This window comes from Equus caballus, chromosome 1 (genome assembly GCF_041296265.1).
Source record: "Equus caballus isolate H_3958 breed thoroughbred chromosome 1, TB-T2T, whole genome shotgun sequence".
Taxonomy (NCBI): Eukaryota; Metazoa; Chordata; class Mammalia; order Perissodactyla; family Equidae; genus Equus; species Equus caballus.
This window is the reverse complement of record NC_091684.1, coordinates 91,502,658-91,522,224: the sequence shown is the minus strand read 5'-3', so window position 1 is coordinate 91,522,224 and position 19,567 is coordinate 91,502,658. Positions and strand designations below refer to the sequence as shown.

Sequence of the window (19,567 nt, the reverse complement as noted above, 5' to 3'; positions counted from 1 at the left end):
GTCCAATCATGACCACAGCAGTGACCTACTTTCAGTACTGCCAATGACAGGTAAAATAATACAGCTGTAGGGGCCGGCCCAGGGGTGCAGTGGTTGAGTTTGCGTGCTCCACTTTGGCAGAGACCTGGGGTTCACAGTTTTGGAACCCTGGTGCGGACCTAGCAGCACTCATCAAGCCATGCTGCGGCGGCATCCCAAGTAAAATAGGGGAAGATTGGCACAGATGTCAGCTCAGCGACAACCTTCCTCATACACACAAAATAATAATAATAACAATAATAATAATAACAATAAAGCTGTATCAATCAAAGAAGGAATAAATTCTATTATTCAATTTAGGAACCCTTAATACTAGACTGTAAGTATGATAACCACCAATAATTATACATCCTTCCACACTGTTGGAAAAAAATTTTAAAAAGAAAGAGTAAATTGAATGGAGAAAACCTAAATAGAGATGCACACAATATTTAGGTTTTCTCTATTCAATTTACACTTTTTTAAACAATTTTTTTCCAACAGCACAGAAGGATATATAATTACAGTCATGCATCACTTAATGACGGAATCCTCCCTGACAAATGCATCATTAGGTGATTGTGTTGTGTGAACATCACAGAGTGCACTTACACAAACCTAGATGGTACAGCCTACTGCACACCTACGCCATATGGTACTGATCTTATGGGACTACCGTCGTGTGTGCGGTCCATTGTTGACGGAAATGTTATGTGGCGCATGACTGTATTGTGGTTACTATAGTTATAGTCTAGTATTAGGGATTGCTATATTTAAATAACAGATTTTATTACTTTTTTGATTGATTTTTTAATTATTTTATCTATCATTGGCTTTGGAGGTTAGCAGTAGGTCAAAACTTTCTTTATGAAATGTCATAATGAATTATTTTTTCAAATAAAAACTAATGTTTACTTCTAAAAACAAATTGGGTTCAGAATATCAATTTTTCAAAGTATTTTCAAAGTAATATGTATATTTTAAAAAGTTTTCAGAATTTTCAATGAATTAAATGAAAACTATTTCAATCTTCCAGCATTACTTGCTTTTTGCAAATGCAAAATCATGGAATAATAAGATAGTTACCTTACTGGAGTTATGTCCACTTAGATGTATCAATTTTCAAAAAACTCAATTTTTTAAAATCCATAAAGTTCTAATTTATTATCCTCACTATATTACTTATATGGTGACTTTAAATTTTGCAAATATTTATTTTTCCACCACAAGGCTGGCCTTTTCATTAAAACTCAAAAGTCACTAGATCAAAGACAAACCAATAAGTCAAAAAAGGCACTACACAGCAATGTAACGAGGATGAAGTTTTGCCTAAGTGGCAGACACACACATTTACATAAAGGATATTTACAAAGATCATATGCAGAGGACTGTGTTAAATTTCGTCTGCTAATATAAAATAAGAAACAAATTCTTTTATGAATTCAGTTCCACCAGAATCAGATCAGAATTAGATGAGCTCAAGGTCACACAGTTATTAGCAAAGGCCTATTGCCTCATAAAATTGTTACAGCAGTTACGTTACCCAGCCCTGCATGGGAAACAAAGAAGCACAAAGAAATCAGGAAATGGCTCCACTTTTCAAGAATTCTATCATCGATGCACAGACACATATGGAAGTAACATAAGGGCACTGATGTAGAGACAACACTAATGCATAAGCTTTTAAAACCAGGAGTTTTCAGTGAAGACTGAGAGCTCTATTAAGCCTTGAAATTACGCTCAGTTCGAAACCCTGATGCTCGAGGAACACTGTTTTCCTTTATAGATGTACCAAATAAACCATATTTGTATAAATATTCAAATGAACACTTTGAAACAACAAAGATTATGGAAATATCTCAAGTTTGTTCCTAGATAGCACGGCTTAGACAACAGGAAGGTATAAAAGCTTTACATCAAAAGGTCATTCTGGAATTTAAATAGCCATCGTGCACAGATACAAATTTCTCATTAAATGATCCCATAAAAATGGGGAATCTAATAAAATCCAAGCCCCCATGCTCCCACTTGTTCTCAGCTTTCTACGAATGGAATCAGATTCCACGCTCTGTCGCTTCATACTGGAGTTCATGGCTGTCTAAGAGAAAAGTTCTGTCAAGAGTTAGTGAACTCAAAAAACCTGAGAAGTTTGTATGTGAACAGTTATCATTGCAGATTTGTTAAAGGGGATTTACTGGCTTAAAAAGACAGAGTTTTTGCATATGTGCAAGGTCCTGCAAGGAAGAGGTGAGCGTCTATTAGCACGTACTGAAAAAACAAATCTCCAGTGATATTTAGTTCAGCCCTAACTTGAAGAGTGAAAGGCAGTTGAGTGGCATCCGTGCTACGGTGGTGAAGACGCGCCTCACCGCTACTCTGAAATACTGGAGACAAGAAAGGACTGTCGGGATAAAAATCAAGTTCATTACTGCAAGACGAATTACCTCTGCGTTTGCCAGTAAAAGAATAGGAAGCGCAGTTAGACTTAAAGAACAATCATACTTTTAAAATACAATTTAGAGACTGATTTATGCAAATTCTGACTCACAGTGAGAAAAAGAGTTTTGGTCAAGTGGGGAACAAGTAATAACTATTCTTTGCTACCACCTACTTGTACCGTTTCTTGATGAGACTGGCTATCAAGAATTTGAAGAAATTAATGAAAAGCTCTTAAATAGGGATTGTCTGCATCAATTTCAAACATACAGCCTAATACGGAAAAGTTTTGTCCAGAAAAGCAGGATCAAGTTTCTCATTAAAATTTTTGAAGAGAATTTTAGCATTTAATATCAAATCATTGTATTTACCATTGGCATAGCACATAAAGAAAACGCGACACATTTTCACCAAGCTCTAGCTAGCTGGATGCCTCTAAATTTGCTCCTGTTGACTCCAGTGTGCCATGCAAATATGACTTTCCATGTGTGTCATGATGGAGGAAAGGCTGGGAAGCACCAAAACAAAGGGTAAGAAGAGGGAAATTTCCAAGAAAAGCACCTGCAGGAAAGCCGAAGGCACTCTAGTTCCTATACAAACGTGTTATAAATGATCACCCGATTCTTTTCTTCTGTGGGCCAGCAGCGTTCGAACTTTCTGCTGCTCCCCTTCCTCCATTCCTGCCCCACCCTCAGGAGCTTGAACCAACAGAAAAGCATCCAACGTTATAACTCACACATTCTCAAAGAAAAACTTCCTAGCTGACAGCAATCTATTATATTGCAGATTTCAATATATTTCGATATATTAATATTAAATCTCATAAAATTCAACATACAAATATCTTTTCTTGGCACAAAGTGAAATTCTTATCTACTTTCTGAAAGCAATTGCAAGAGAAATATGTTTTACAACAATAAACGGACAACACAAGGGATATTATAGAGCCATTAAAATCATAAGCTTGTAGAGAAATATTGAAAGTAAAAAATTAAGTAAAAAAGTAATACAAAATAATACATATATTCAGATTATAAAACACAAATGCATACTTGAAAAGGTCATAAACAAAAAACTTAAATAATGGTAGTGGCAGAATTAGGAAACTTTTTTGTTATTTAAAGTTTTTTTTAATACTGTTATATTGCCTTCAACTACAATGGTAATAATATTTTTCAGAAAGTTGAATGCGTTGATAACACATGTGCAAGCTCGTATTGTTTTCTGCTATTGGTTACCATAAATCAACTGAGATTTGCTCCTATAAATGCATCAAAACCTCCCTTCCAAACCAGGGTCAAGTGTTAACTGTGTCACAGTGGCTGCTTACCTTTTTAAATATCGCAATGCTAAACAGAAAGGCAATTTTTTAAAACTATTTATAATCTACCTTTCATACTTTAAACTCCACTGAAGAATCCTATTCCATATGACCACTCAAACTTACAGCTGCTTGGATCTAATGGTTTTAATAACTAAAAATAGCTCACTCATTTTTTTTTAAGAATGCAGATAGAATTATCAACATAATTAACCCTATGTTTAACAAGAGAAAACAGAGGCAAAGCAAAAATTTCAAAATTAATATTTTAAAATTAAGTCTACCTGCTGGACTGTAAACTCTGTGTTGGCTCTTACTGGATTAGCACAGGTGAATATGCCAGAATGGGGCTCTGAGTAGCTAAAATTTACTGAGCGCTTCCTAAGTGCCAGGCACTGGGCACCAAGTACTTTATAGGATATTTCATTTAAACCTAAGAAGAATATTTTTGGAGACAGTTGTCGTTATCCCATAATCCAGGAGGTTATGGTACGCAGCAGAGTGGATTAGAACTTGGGTATCTCTGACCCTAAAGCCCATGTTTTCCTCACTGTATTCTACTGGACAGATGCATCAATAGTTGATAATGGTCAGGCATCTACAAGAATACAGTTAAATAACGATACGAGATATAAGGCCAACAATGCTAGGCTGTGCTACAGGTCTCCTTTGAAACTCTTAGACATGTATATCTAAGCATTTTAAACAAGATTTTAACACAGCCATCAATCAATAAAGTCCCAATACTTTCACTGAAGAGTCTCACAATTATACTTTAAGGTGAGAAACAAATCCATGAGTGGAACTTCAGTTGACCATGCAGATCAGCTCCTGCATAGAAAGTCAACATCTGGAATTCCAAGAATTTCCAGTGTCCACATCTCATGGGAGATATCATGGTAGAGGGGAAAGTGAACTGAAGCTAATGTTCGTCTTTTTTAAACTTCCATTACAGTCCCATCTCTGCCACCTGATGGTGGGGAGACTATCAAGCAAACTGCTTGACCTCTCTAGCTCCCATCTTCCCAGTTTAAAATAAAGTAATACTGCAAAGATTAAATGAGAGCATGTTATGAGGCCTGCACCAAGAAAGTGCTCAGTGAAGGCTGATTTCCTTTACTTTCCTGTATAATCTTAAAATCCATGTTTTACTGCGGCACTTTAGCTATGCATAAGTCCATATTTTGGTCATGACTATAAACTTGAAATTATATAATTAAGAAGAAAAATTACCTGAAGCATTGTTGAAAAATGTCTTATTGCTTCATCATAGAGACCACTGCCAATCAACACATAAGCAATAGCTATGAAACAAAAGACAAAAATATTAAAGGAAAGAATAAAGGATCTCAGACTGGAATCAATAGCTAAATGCTTTACTGAGTCTTAAAAGGCAGCTCCAAGGACTAGAAGCAGTTAAAGAAAACCTAGAAGTTAATAAGCTGTAATTGAATTCTTCTACCATTCAGCACTACTAATCAGTCTTCTAGGTCTATCTAGATTTAAATTATTAATGCCGTCTATAAAATATCTGTCTACAAGAAGTAATTATCTTTTTCTAAGCCAATCACTCACTTTCAAAAACCAGATAACTTTTATGATGTTTCTTATCTATATATCAAAAGAACTAGTAATAAGCCTGTAGAATAGCCACATAACTTGGCAATGTGATTTTACTGTCAAAGTTATGAGAAATACCCAAGTAGTATAAAAAAGCTGGATTCCTGAGGGTGCTGAATTTACTGCCAATTATTCAGTAAAAACAAAAACAGAGTCTCAAATTAATATATATTAATATAATGCTAACTGTAGATAATTCACACCATTGCAATGCGATGGTAGTCTTTTTCCTACCTCTTCTACTCAAAATATAGTCAAACCACTACTTAAACTATACACTAAAGATGAATAAATAGTTTTGGATCGAGCTGTTTAGGTAAGTGGTATTTTGAAATCAGAGGCACGACAATCTCTTAAAAACTGGCAATATTTTAACTCAACTTTTTCAACTGTCCAAAAAACATTAAATTTTAGTATTTTAGATTACATTTCCATCTATAATATTTGCCCTAACTCCCTAAATCCCCAAATGTCCCTGGAAAAATTGTACTGCATTCCTCACTCAACATAATACTATTTTGATCACATTTCTTTGCAGAAAAGCTTTATTATAACCCTCGAATTCTTGGATCTAATAGGTGTTCAAGGAGATGGGCAACAAAAACTTTAACTATCATTAAGAGCTTAAATTTCCTGACAAAAGTAGGAAAAACATTAAACGCAGTAGAAACATTAAATGCAAAAAGAGATTTAGAATATCTTTATAAATGACCTGAGAAAAGTAAAGTTCAATAACATTGAGCATCATAACAACATAAGAGCTTTTGGGGGCTTTCCTCAAAATAAAAAGAGGACTGTTTCTATCCTCATTTTTTTGAAAAGATAAATAAAGGTCAAATTTGTATTTAGAATAAGAAGAATGGATACTATTCAGATAATGAGATAACCAAAGACATCGCTGGTGGGGGCCAGCAGTATTAGTAATGAAAACAACAACAACAATAATAATAGTTACACATATAACACTCTTAATACATGCCAGGCAGAGTCCTAAACATTTACAGGCATTAACTCATTTACTCCTTAATTGCAGTGAGGTAGGTACAATTACGATCCCCATCTGCAGACAAAGAAATGAAGCATAAAGCAGTTAAACAAACTGTCCAAATACAACACACAGTGAGTGAGACAAAGGAACCAGGCTGCCTGGCTTGGGACCCACCGTCCTAACCAACATACTGCACTGAAATAAATCAAGGCTGCGCTGAAACTGCTGTGCACTGGGCTGGACTGCAAAATGGCTTGAATTCTTTGAGGATTAGATGAACATGGACTGAAACATAAACTTGTACTTTTTTGAATCAGGCAGATGATGATATATTGGAAAGCCAACATCTGGGCTTGGATTCTGGCTCCACCATTCACCAGTCATGTCATCATGGGGACCTCAGTCACATTACTCTCTGGGTCTTGCTTAACATGCCTGTAGAAAACTTTCTTAGACTCCTTTCAGATCTAAGCTTTTAGAATTCCCTATCTATCTTTCCATAATCAGTAAATATCTCTTGAATGAACAAATGAATAAGTGACCCATAAAAACAAATACAGTTTTAGGGAATAAATTTTGCACTTAGGAATATGTTTAAATTGTTGTCCATGGCAAGGCTGTTGAAATCCATTCAAATACAATCGAATGCAGCTCTCAAATCTTTCCACCAAAAATTAACACTTTTTGGGAAAAATCCAAAAGTATCCATAAAAAAAAATCCAAACTCTGCACAAATATAAATAATCACTAGGATCTAAATTTTGTTGTGGGAGTCCAAAGGCATAAAGAAAAAACTAGGGTAGCAGGAAATCTCACACATTGTTACTAACCAGCAATTCCACATCTCCCAGCAAAGTGTATGTTGACAGAAGTCATTCTTCCCAGAAAAAAATACTGTGCTACAAAGATCCTAAGCCAGCTCAGGGCCTATGGTACCCCAGGGTCCACTAGGATTAACTTAGAGCATAGAACAGATGTGGTACATATCAGGCCCCTAATCCATTACTTCATAAATGAATACGAGGCTGAACAGAATCCAAGGATTTCAGAAAAGATCAAATCTGATGTCTTAAAGGGTAATTAATTCTCAAAGCCTACTCAAAGAATATTACCAAAAAAGTGATTAATACTTTCAAAATAGTCACTACTCAACTATCTGCACTAACAGAGGAAAGGAGCCAATACAAGAAATGCTCAGTCTTAATATAAAATGTTTATGGCCGTGGAAAGGATAAAATGATTGTGCATAAATTAGAAACAATTTTCTGCAGATGCTGCGGGTCACCAGGCCCCACATGGGAACACACGCTTATGTGAAACCTGTCCAGCTGTGCTCTTCAGTCCTGTATTCAATTTCGTTTACTCCCTCAAGTGGGAGCTGATCAGGTTAATGAGGAAGACACACACACAGCATATCAGACACTGGGAAAACCATGGCATGAACAGACCAAACTGCATGACCCATTTGCAGATTTGAATGAACTCAACTTTTCTACAGACCCAACAATCACTGACTGGCCTCATGAGTAAAATTAACTTAAGCCTAGCTATTTTATATACAGAAGAGTAAAGTAGGTGTGATCTCTTCTGCTTTCACTTCTATAGTGTTCACAGTTGATGACAGCACACAACTAACTTTTAATGAATAACAGCTTATAAGAACTCATTACCATAACTATTAATTTCCATAGAAACATAGAGGCAAAACAGTGCTTACTGATCATTCCATCCAAATCTTTCATTTTACAGCCTATAACATAGGGACTCTTGCAAGGGTTGAATGCCCTGTCTAAGATCAAGCACTCGTGTTGGCAGAGCCATCTCTGTGTTCTTTCTCCCTCACCATCTTGCCTACCTATTCTGCATCTAATCATAAATTCTAGGCAAATGCCACAGGAACATCCCCTGATTCAAGTCTCACCTAACTCTTCATTCGTGCTGTCATTATCAGTAGCAAACGGGAATCTCTTTTGTTCTGCAATAGTCTTGGCCTGGCTCTGAAATAAAAACAAACAAACATACATTTTAGCTTGTCACAAATGAAGAGAAAACTTACAATGAAATCCGTATTTTAAAAAATTAAAGCTACGGTGTGTCCAGAGGAAGATCCAAGATGGCGGCGTGAGTAGTCTTCCTTGTCTCTCCCCCTTCGAATCTACAACTAACTGGACATTCATCGCTTAACAAAGGATATCCATATAGCATCTCAGGACGCCTGAGAGACCCACGCTGCTATACATCGGAAGGCAGACAGACTTCCCTCCGGGAGGAGATGGAGATAGGTGAAAACTCTCCGACCCCAACCCCAAACAGCCTAGTACCTGCAAGCAGCTTTCTTCCAGCAGACTCCCCCAGAACATCGACACACAACTAGGGCAGAAGGGAGGGCACACCAGAGGAGCGACGGTGGAAACAGGTGACCAGAGCCCTACCTAAGCCCCCCGCAATTACACCTAAGCCCAGAGGGAAGCTCCAGAGTTACACACCTGAGTCGGTGGGGAAAACCTCTACCCGCCATTAGCGGGGAGGCCCCGCCTAGCATCCACAACGCCAGGAGGCTCCCGGAGAGAATCCCAAATGGCACGGCGGCCCGCCAGCTGCGGCTGCTGGCCCCACTGACTGCCGGGTGGGGCTCGGGACTACCGGAGATCTCCCGGGACAGGACTGGGGCTGGGTGGAGCTCCAGCGGCCGGCTCTGCGGCCTGGGAGGTGGGGGGGAAACTCCAGAGTTCCGCCTGGGCAGCAGGCAGAGTCTCTACCTGCCATTAGCGGAGAGGCCCTGCCCAGCATCCACAATGCCAGGAGGCACCCGTAGAGAATCCCAAACGGGGCGGTGGCCCGCCAGCTGCCACCGCTGGCCCCACTGACTGTGGCTATCGCGGCTTGGGGCTCAGGGCTAACGGAGATCTCCTGGGAGAGGACTGGGGCTGGGTGGAGCTCCAGTGGCCGGCTCCGCGGCCTGGGGGGGGATACTCCAGAGTTCTGCCCCAGCAGCAGGCAGAGGCTCTACCTGCCATTAGCAGAGAGGCCCCGCCCAGCATCCACAATGCCAGGAGGGTCCAGGAGAGGAGAATACCAGGCAGGGCAGCAGCCGGCCAGCTGCCACTGAACTCAAGGTCTCCGGCTATCCCCCAGACAGGGCAAGGGGCTCCCCGAGATCCTGGGGGAGAGGACTGGGGCTGGGTGGAGTTCCAGTGACCCGGCTCCGTAGCCCAGGGGGAAACCCTACAGTCTCACAGCAGCCTCAGCGAAAGCCTCTGCACAGCACTAGTAGAGAGCACCCGTCCGGCAACCACAAGGCTGGAAGACCCTGGGACAAAAGTAGCATAGCTAGGTGAGCTAACCACAGACTGCAGAAGATGCCCATAGCTCTGCTGTAACCCATAGTGGACAAGTGAGATTTTGTGGGCACTGACAGTGACGGAGCTGGAAATATAAGTGATCCTGCCCCTGGCTGCTGGAAAAGCCCATAACACCGCTGCAGACCCTAAGGAGGGAGCACGTCTAGGTGGTCTGCAACAGTAGGCAGCAGCAGCCTGAAGCCCCCCTGTGGCCCCCACAGCTGAAGAGGGAACCCACAGACCACTGTGACTACGAGGAGGGGCCCAGGCCCAGTTAGCAACAGCTGATAGGGTTCCTGGTTGGTGCAGTATAAACAGCTTCTCCCCCACCACACCAGTAGAAACAAGTGGAAGCAGTAACTAAACTCTATCTCTATGCGGAGGCACAAATCTACACCATCAAGCAATATGAAAAAATATATTAAATCTCCAGAACAGAAGGAAAATAACAAATACACAGAAAACAATCCCTAAGAAAATGAAATATATAACCTAAATGACGATGACTTCAAAACAGCCATCATTAAAAAATTCAATGAGTTAAAAGAGAATTCAGATAGACAACTCAACGAGTTCGGGAGCTATGTCACAAAAGAGTTTGATACTATAAAGAAGAACCAAACAGAAATACTGGAAATGAAGAAAACAATAGAGGAGATTAAGAAAAATCTAAACGCACTGAACAGTAGGGCCGATAATATGGAGGAAAGAATTAGCAATTTGGAAGATAGGAATATAGAAATGCTGCAGGCAGAGGAGGAGAGAGAAGTAAGACTAAAAAGAAATGAAGAAGCTCTCCGAGAATTATCAGACGCAATTAGGAGATGCAAGGTAAGGATTATAGGTGTACCAGAGGGAGAAGAGAGAAAGAAGGGGGCAGAAAGCCTGTTCAAAGAAATAATGGCTGAGAACTTCCCAAACCTGGTGAGAGAGATGGAACTTCATGTGACAGAAGCCAATAGATCTCCAAACTTTATCAACGCAAGAAGACCAACCCCACGGCATATAGTAGTGAAGCTAGCAAAAGCCAACAATAAGGAGAAAATATCAAGGGCAGCCAGGCAGAAGAAATTAACCTACAGAGGAACCCCCATCAGGCTATCAGCAGATTTCTCAGCAGAAACTTTACAGGCTAGAAGAGAGTGGAATGATATATTCAAAAATCTGAAGGACAAAAACCTACAGCCGAGAATTCTCTACCCAGTGAAAATATCCTTCAAATACGATGGAGAACTAAAAACTTTCCCAGATAAACAAAAATTAAGGGAGTTCATTGCCACAAAACCTCCTCTTCAGGAAATGCTCAGGAAAACCCTCATTCCTGAAAAATCAAAAAAAGGGAAGGGGCTACAAAACCAAGAGCAAAGGAGATAAGTAGAAGGACAACAACAGAGAGTAGCAGCTCTCCATCAGAACAGATTAAACCATGGGACGAGAAACAAAGGAAATTGAAGAAAACCAGAAAACAAGACATAAAATGGCAGCGGTAGGCCCCCACATTTCAATAATCACTCTAAATGTAAATGGATTGAACTCTCCAATCAAAAGACACAGAGTGGCAGGATGGATCAAAGAACAAGACCCAACAATATGCTGCCTCCAGGAAACACACCTCAGCCCCAAAGACAAACACAGACTCAGAGTGAAGCGATGGAGGACAATACTCCAAGCTAATAATGAACAAAAGAAAGCAGGTGTCGCTATACTAGTATCAGACAAAGTAGACTTCAAAGCAAAACAGATAAAGAAAGACAAAGAGGGACAGTATATAATGATAAAAGGGACTCTCCATCAAGAAGACATAACACTTATAAATATACACGCACCCAACACAGGAGCACCAAAATTTGTAAAGCAACTCTTAACAGAACTAAAAGAAGACATCAACAACAATACAATAATAGTAGGGGACCTCAACACACCATTGACACCAATGGACAGAATATCCAGACAGAAAATCAACAAGGAAATTATAGAATTAAATGAAAAATTAGACCAGATGGACTTAATAGATATATATAGAACACTTCATCCAAAAACAGCAGGTTACACATTCTTCTCAAGTGCGCATGGAACATTCTCAAAGATAGACCATATTTTGGGAAACAAAGCAAGCATCAATAAATACAAGAGAGTTGAAATAATATCAAGCATCTTTTCTGATCATAATGCTATGAAACTAGAAATCAACTACAAGAATAAAGCAGAGAAAGGTGCAAAAATGTGGAGACTAAATAACATGCTTCTGAACAAACAATGGATTATTGAAGAAATTAAAGAAGAAATCAAATATTCTCTGGAGACAAATGAAAATGAGAACATGACACACCAAATCATTTGGGATGCAGCAAAAGCAGTCCTAAGAGGGAAATTCATTGCAATACAGGCTCACCTCCCTAAACAAGAAAAAGCTCACATAAGCAACCTCAAACAACACCTAACAGAATTAGAAAAAGAAGAACAAACAAAGCCCAGAGTCAGTAGAAGGAGGGAAATAATAAAAATAAGAGCAGAAATAAACGATATTGAAACAAAAAAGACAGTAGAAAGGATCAATGAAACAAAGAGTTGGTTCTTTGAAAAAATTAACAAAATTGACAAACCCTTAGCCAGACTCACAAAGAAAAGAACAGAGAAATCTCAAATAAATAAAATTAGGAATGAGAGAGGAGAAATCACAACAGATACCAATGAAATACAAGGGATCATAAGAGAATACTATGAAAAACTATATGCCAACAAATTGAACAACCTAGAAGAAATGGACAAATTCCTAGGCTCCTACAACCTCCCCAAACTGAATCAGGAAGAAATCGAGAATCTGAATAGGCCAATCACAAGTAAAGAAATAGAAACAGTAATCAAAAACCTCCCCAAAAATAAGAGTCCAGGACCAGACGGCTTCTCTGGAGAATTCTACCAAACATTCAAAGAAGATTTAATACCTATCCTTCTCAAACTATTCCAGAAAATTGAGGAAGATGGAGTACTCCCTAACACATTCTATGAAGCCAACATCACTCTGATCCCCAAACCTGACAAGGACAACACAAAGAAGGAGAACTACAGGCTGATATCACTGATGAACATAGATGCAAAAATCCTCAACAAAATTCTGGCAAACTGAATACAGCAATACATCAAAAAGATTATACACCATGATCAAGTGGGATTTATACCAGGGACATAGGGATGGTTCAACATGCACAAGTCAATCAACGTGATACACTACATTAACAAAATGAGAAACAAAAACCACATGATCATCTCAATAGATGCAGAGAAAGCATTCGACAAGATCCAACATCCATTCATGATAAAAACCCTCAATAAAATGGGTATAGAAGGAAAGTATCTCAACATAATAAAGGCCATATATGACAAACCCACAGCCAACATCATACTCAATGGACAAAAACTGAAAGGAACAAGACAAGGGTGCCCACTTTCGCCACTCCTATTCAACATAGTACTGGAGGTGTTGGCCAGACAATTCGGCAAGAAAAAGAAATAAAAGGAATCCAAATAGGTAATGAAGAAGTAAAACTCTCGCTGTTTGCAGACGACATGATCTTATATATAGAAAACCCCAAAGAATCCATAGAAAAACTATTAGAAACAATCAACAACTACAGCAAAGTTGCAGGGTATAAAATCAACATACATAAATCAGTAGCCTTTCTATACACTAACAATGAACTAACAGAAAAAGAACTCAAGAACTCAATCCCATTCACAATCGCAACGAAAAGAATAAAATACCTTGGGATAAATTTAACCAAGGAAGTGAAAGATTTATACAATGAAAACTACAAGACTTTCTTGAAAGAAATTGACGACGACATAAAGAGATGGAAAGACATTCTATGCACATGGATTGGAAGAACAAACATAGTTAAAATGTCCATACTACCTAAAGCAATCTACAGATTCAATGCTATCCCAATCAGAATCCCAAGGACATTCTTTACAGAAATTGAACAAAGAATCCTAAAATTCATATGGGGCAACAAAAGACCGCGAATTGCTAAAGCAATCCTGAGTAAGAAAAACAAGCCGGAGGCATCACAATCCCGGATTTCAAAACATACTACAAAGCTACAGTGATCAAAACAGCATGGTACTGGTACAAAAACAGGTGCACAGATCAATGGAACAGAATTGAAAGCCCAGAGATAAAACCACACATCTATGGACAGCTAATCTTCGACAAAGGAGCAGAGGGCCTACATTGGAGAAAAGAAAGTCTCTTTAACAAATGGTGCTGGGAAAACTGGACAGCCACGTGCAAAAGATTGAAAATTGACCATTCTTTTTCACCACACACCAAAATAAACTCAAAATGGATCAAAGACCTAAAGATTAGGCCTGAAACAATAAGTCTTCTAGAAGAGAATATAGGCAGTACACTCTTTGACATCAGTTTCAAAAGAATCTTTTCGGACACTATAACTCCTCAGTTGAGGGAAACAATAGAAAGAATAAACAAATGGGACTTCATCAGACTAAAGAGTTTCTTCAAGGCAAGGGAAAACAGGATTGAAACAAAAAAACAGCCCACTAATTGGGGAAAAAATATTTACAAGCCACTTATCTGACAAAGGGCTAATCTCCATAACATACAAAGAACTCACATAGCTTAACAACAAAAAAACAAACAACCCGATCAAAAAATGGGCAGAGGACATGAACAGACATTTCTCCAAAGAAGATATAAGTATGGCCAATAGACACATGAAAAGATGTTCATCATCGCCAATCATCAGGGAAATGCAAATCAAAACTACACTAAGATATCACCTTACACCCGTTAGATTGGCAAAAATATCCAAAACCAAGAGCGACAAATGTTGGAGAGGTTGTGGAGAAAAAGGAACCCTCATACACTGTTGGTGGGAATGCAAACTAGTGCAGCCACTATGGAAAACAGTATGGAGATTTCTCAAAAAGTTAAAAATAGAAATACCTTATGACCCAGCCATCCCACTACTGGGTATCCTCAGAACCTGAAATCAGCAATCCAAAGAGTCCCTTGCACCCCTATGTTCATCGCAGCATTATTTACAATAGCCAAGACATGGAACCAACCTAAATGCCCAGAAACTGATGATTGGATAAAGAAGATATGGTGTATATATACACAATGGAATACTACTCAGCCATAAAAAAGGACAAAATGCTTCCATTCGCATCAACATGAATGGACCTCGAGGGTAGTATGTTAAGTGAAATAAGCCAGACAGAGAAAGACGAATCTATACGACTCCACTCATAGGTGGAAGTTAACATATAGACAAGGAGAACTGATCAGTGGTTACCAGGGAAAAGGGGGGGTGGGGGTAGGGCACACAGGGTGAAGTGGTGTACCCACAACATGACTAACAATAATGTACAACTGAAATCTCACAAGGTTGTAATCTATCATAATCTTAATTAAAAAAAATTAAAGCTACACTTGATTTATATGGAAGCAAGAGAACATTCGCTTTAAGTCATATCAATTATGTATTCAAGGACACAGTTTGTGGTGTAACTTATTATTAGTAATTCCGTTTCCAAGAAGATGTAAAATTTTGTGTGTGTGTGAGGAAGCTTGGCCCTGAGCTAACAAGTGTTCCCAATCTTCTGCTGTTTTTTCTCCCCTCCCCAAAGCCCCAGTACATAGCTGTATATTCTAGTTCTAAGTCCTTCTAGTTCTTCTATGTGAGATGCTGTCATGGCTTGATGAGTGGTTTGTAGGTCCACACCCAGGTTCCAAACAGGCAAACTCCCGGCCGCTAAAGCGGAGGGCGAAAACTTAACCACTACGCCACCAGGCTGGCCACAAGAAGATATAAATTTTTACTTCCATAGGGATTAATCTTGCTGGCTGCTTCAAAGCTTCCTACACATTTTCACAGACGATTTAATGACCTTGATTATGCTGCAAAGACCACATTTTAGTGATTAGTCCTCCAATGTGGCTTGGTAACAAAATACTGCTTTTTAAATAAAAAATATTTTATAAATAAGAGCTACAAATTGTACAGAGATGACATCATAAAATGACCAAAAAAACCTGACCAAGAAACCAGACATTCTCTTAGATGATGCACAGCAGGTGACCAACATAACCATCTGACTTAATGCAGAAAATTTGTCTGTGAAGAAATCACACCAACACACACGCACACATTTGGTAGGAAAGCTAAAACCTAAGTGGAAACTAGGGAAAAATAAAGTAAATAAATTAGCTTAGTAACTGGAATGATTTTACAGGCAGTATTTCTCTACTGTACAAAATGGCAGCTCCCCACATTTTGGAGACAGATCACGTCTGATAATACAAACAGCTGCCACTTCACCGCAAGATTTGACTGTCAACACTAAGTTGTGATATGCTCAGCCTCCAGGATACACATTTAAAATGGTAACTTCACACCAGATTCATCTAAGATATGATTAAAACTTGTACACACATACCTAGACAGGAAAAGCTAAGGCAGTAAGAGACTAAAGATCTGTCGCCTTGGGCAAAACTGTAGGATTAGAAACCAGTGACATCCAATTATCTGAATTCTTCTTTTTTTAAATCCATAGTACAGATGCCTCCAGGCATATATGACAGCCAAATGATTTCACACGGGATCCTCTTTTGACTAACACACATGCTCTTGAGCTAATGACTGGTATTCATTAGCCATGACGAATTGTGGTCTCTTGAGCTTCACTGACAAATAACAGAGTAACAAGGTATTTCCACCCATATTCTCTATACTTTCGAAATCCAGACTGATGTTCAGATTTAGTGTGGTATTTGGTTTGCCTATAAAATAGGTCAAGAATAAGCTACCTCTGGTTGAAACACAAGTTAAAAGATACAGGCCAGAAGGCATCCCATCCCAGGAGATTCACAATTCTTACTTCATTCCACTCAGGGCTCCGGACAAAATGAAACATTTGAAAATTCTAATCCTATGGGAATGTTTTACACTTTATTTCTTCCAGTAAAACCTTGATGACTGGAAGGAAACTCTATCAGCTCTTTCTTGTTTTGCTCTATAGCTGGGAGCTTCCACACCTGGGAACCTCGTAAGATCACTTCAAGCAGCAGCAGATTTAGCCACATGTGAAGGCATTCCAGCACTGTATGTATGTTCAGTTGTGACCAGACACGAGTCTTTCCTCTTTCTCAGATGGCTACAGAGAAGCACACAGATGCCAAAGATTTTTCTGCTTAATAAATTGCTTAGAGCCAAGAAAAGGAGTCTATAAACAATGCTTTTAATACTTAAAAAGTCTTATTATTTCATCCAGTATTTAATGAGAGTCTACCATTTGCCAAGCCTTTGTGCAAAAAGATATGGGAAGAGAACAGAAACGATATCCCAGAAAAAGAAGAAATCATTTACCAAGCAACATCAAGAGTATACTGAAGAGCGTATCTGATTTTTTATTTTTGTCAGGAAGATTGGCCCTGAGCTAACATCTGTTGCCAATCTTCCTCTTTTTGCTTGAGGAAAATTGTTGCTGAGCTAACATCTGTGCCCATCTTCCTCTATTTTACATGGGACACTGCCACAGTGTGGCTTGACTAATAGTGCTAGGTCCATGCCAAGGATCCGAGCCTGCAAACCCCAGGCTGCTGAAGTGGAGCGTGCCAACTTAACGGCTATGCCACTGGGCTGGCTCCAAGAGCGTATCTGATTTAAAAGTGTTTTTATTCTATTAGAAATAAAATCTGTAACAGAAGTGGTCAGGAATAGTATAGTATAGACAAATTAATTTCTTGATCAGAAAGAATCTTTCCTGTTTTTAATACTGCATCTGTAGATATCTTCTGTGGACAGAGCTGCGAAGCTGTGCTCAGGAAGTTGAAACACACAACCCCACTTGCTAGTAGATTAACTCCAATCTATCTTTCAAGTCCCTGCCCAGGTTTCAATGCCTGAAAGCTGTCTTGCCTGATCCCCCTAACTTAAGGGAGACAATGCTGACCCTTTGCTTTCCCTTCATATGATTTGCATATGTTTACTATGTTTATGTGTATAATTATTTGGTTAGTGACTGTAGGAGTAAGGAGTGCAGGGACCGAGGGATTCTGGCTCACCACTACATTCCCAGTACTTACTTAGCACGAGGCCTGACACATAAGAGGTACAAAATAAATATCTGGAGAAGGAATGAATAAATGAATAGTCTAACTCTCATATTTTCAACCTAGGGAAAATGAAAGGAGAAGATTGATGAGCTTTCTCCTGTAGGTGACTAGCTAGTGCCATCTTAAAGTGGAAATGCACCTAGTAGAAAATACTTGAATTACTATCAGTAAGAAGGTCCCTAATAATGCTAAGAATCTGATTGCCTATCCAACGCAGGGATTATCCAATTTCTACTTAAATGTTTTCACTGATGGCCAAGTTGCTACTTTATAAGATAGACCATTCTCGTTTGGGACAAGTCTCATTCAAAATAATTCATATATCAAGTTGACTGCCATGCAATGAGTTAGGTAAAATCAGTTGATCATTCTCTAGTTTGCAATTTCTACCTATTTTCAATAGTTCCTACATGACAAGGCAAAGCTTTGTCTGGAAAAGAAAGAGTATCCTAAAGGGAAATTTTAAACAAAAGAAGCTAACATATCTACACGGATGTTGAAGGAAAAGGCCTGGAGAAAAAATGTTAACCTTGGGCATGGAAAGAATAACTCAGTTTCACAGAATTAAGGGTGAACAAAAAGAGGACCCTTCCACCTTGAGGCAACAAGTCTATGGGAGGACACGTGCTAACACGGATAGACAGGCGCAGTCATTACACAGTGCCAGGCACTCGTCCCTGGAATGGAGAGGTCTGCTGTACCGTTCAGTAGGTACTGATAAAAAATGTAGATACAGAAGATACCCACACAGGCAAAGACTGGAAAAATAAGATTGCACTACATCTTCAAATACATAAGGCTCCTAGTACTAAGGATTAGCCATAATCTCCCCTTTATTCCTTGGAACTTAAAAGTTCCAGAATGATCAACCATCCAATTCATAAGTCATAATAATTCAATGCAACCCTATGCCAGATGACTTATCTTTATCTTATGGATGTAGAACCAACTGGACTCAACTCCTAGTTGATCAACAGGCAACCTCCACCTGTTGGAACTATTATCACCGTGCTTCAGTCACAAAAACAGGAGGCATGGATAGAAGATGCGTACCAGAATCTTTTCAGTGTTGAGGGAAAGCAGAGAGTCACAGGGTGGTGATCCTTTGGGTTCGCAGTCTGAATCATGGAAGTTCAAAAACGATGACTCTGAAAAGCAAACATTCCTTGTTATTCTTCTCACCTTAAATTTATGGCTCTTAGGTGCTTAGCTATGAGTTGTAAAGTTAAGAATCCATGAAACCAAAGTAAGGACAAGAGTAAAAAACACTAAAAGGGACAACTTATCTTTCACCTTTACAACTGCATAACGTTTTACAGCCTCCAGGTGTCTTGGACACCCATCAGTGAGTGTCCTCACAATCATTCTGCAAACGATCAAAGCTGGTTAGACTTCCCGGATGGTGAAATGAGGTTTAGATAGGTTGGAATTTATCCAAAGGCAACAGGGCAGAAATAGCACTAGTCCAATGCTCTTCACACAACCCACGTGGAATATAGTTAAGATCCTTTCATTAGACATTTCTGATCTGGCAGCATTTACTATAGGTTAAAAAAAAATCGGAAAGCCAAGCCAAAGAGACCTAATGTTAAAAAATATGCACTAAAAGTCTAGCTTCCAGAATATATAAATAATTCCTAAAATTCAACAACAAAAAGACAACTCAATTAAAAGATAGGCAAAGGACTCGAACAGGCAGTTTT

At 39.0% G+C, this 19,567-nt stretch overlaps 1 protein-coding gene across 22 annotated transcripts in view; it reads right to left on the bottom strand.

The window, feature by feature from the left end:
• TTC13 (tetratricopeptide repeat domain 13) overlaps positions 1-19,567 on the bottom strand; it is a 79,376-nt gene that overhangs the window by 45,725 nt on the left and 14,084 nt on the right. For all 22 annotated transcript variants that reach the window (XR_011423834.1, XR_011423807.1, XR_011423809.1 and 19 more), the window contains exons 2-4: positions 18,918-19,012; positions 8,305-8,380; positions 5,009-5,079 (exon numbers count right to left, since the gene is read on the bottom strand). Coding sequence is in view for 11 of the 22 variants with exons in the window: in XM_023647760.2 (XP_023503528.1) it covers positions 5,009-5,079; positions 8,305-8,380; positions 18,918-19,012 (242 nt within the window). In the remaining 11 variants the exon portion in view is untranslated. The remainder of the gene's footprint in view (positions 1-5,008; positions 5,080-8,304; positions 8,381-18,917; positions 19,013-19,567) is intronic.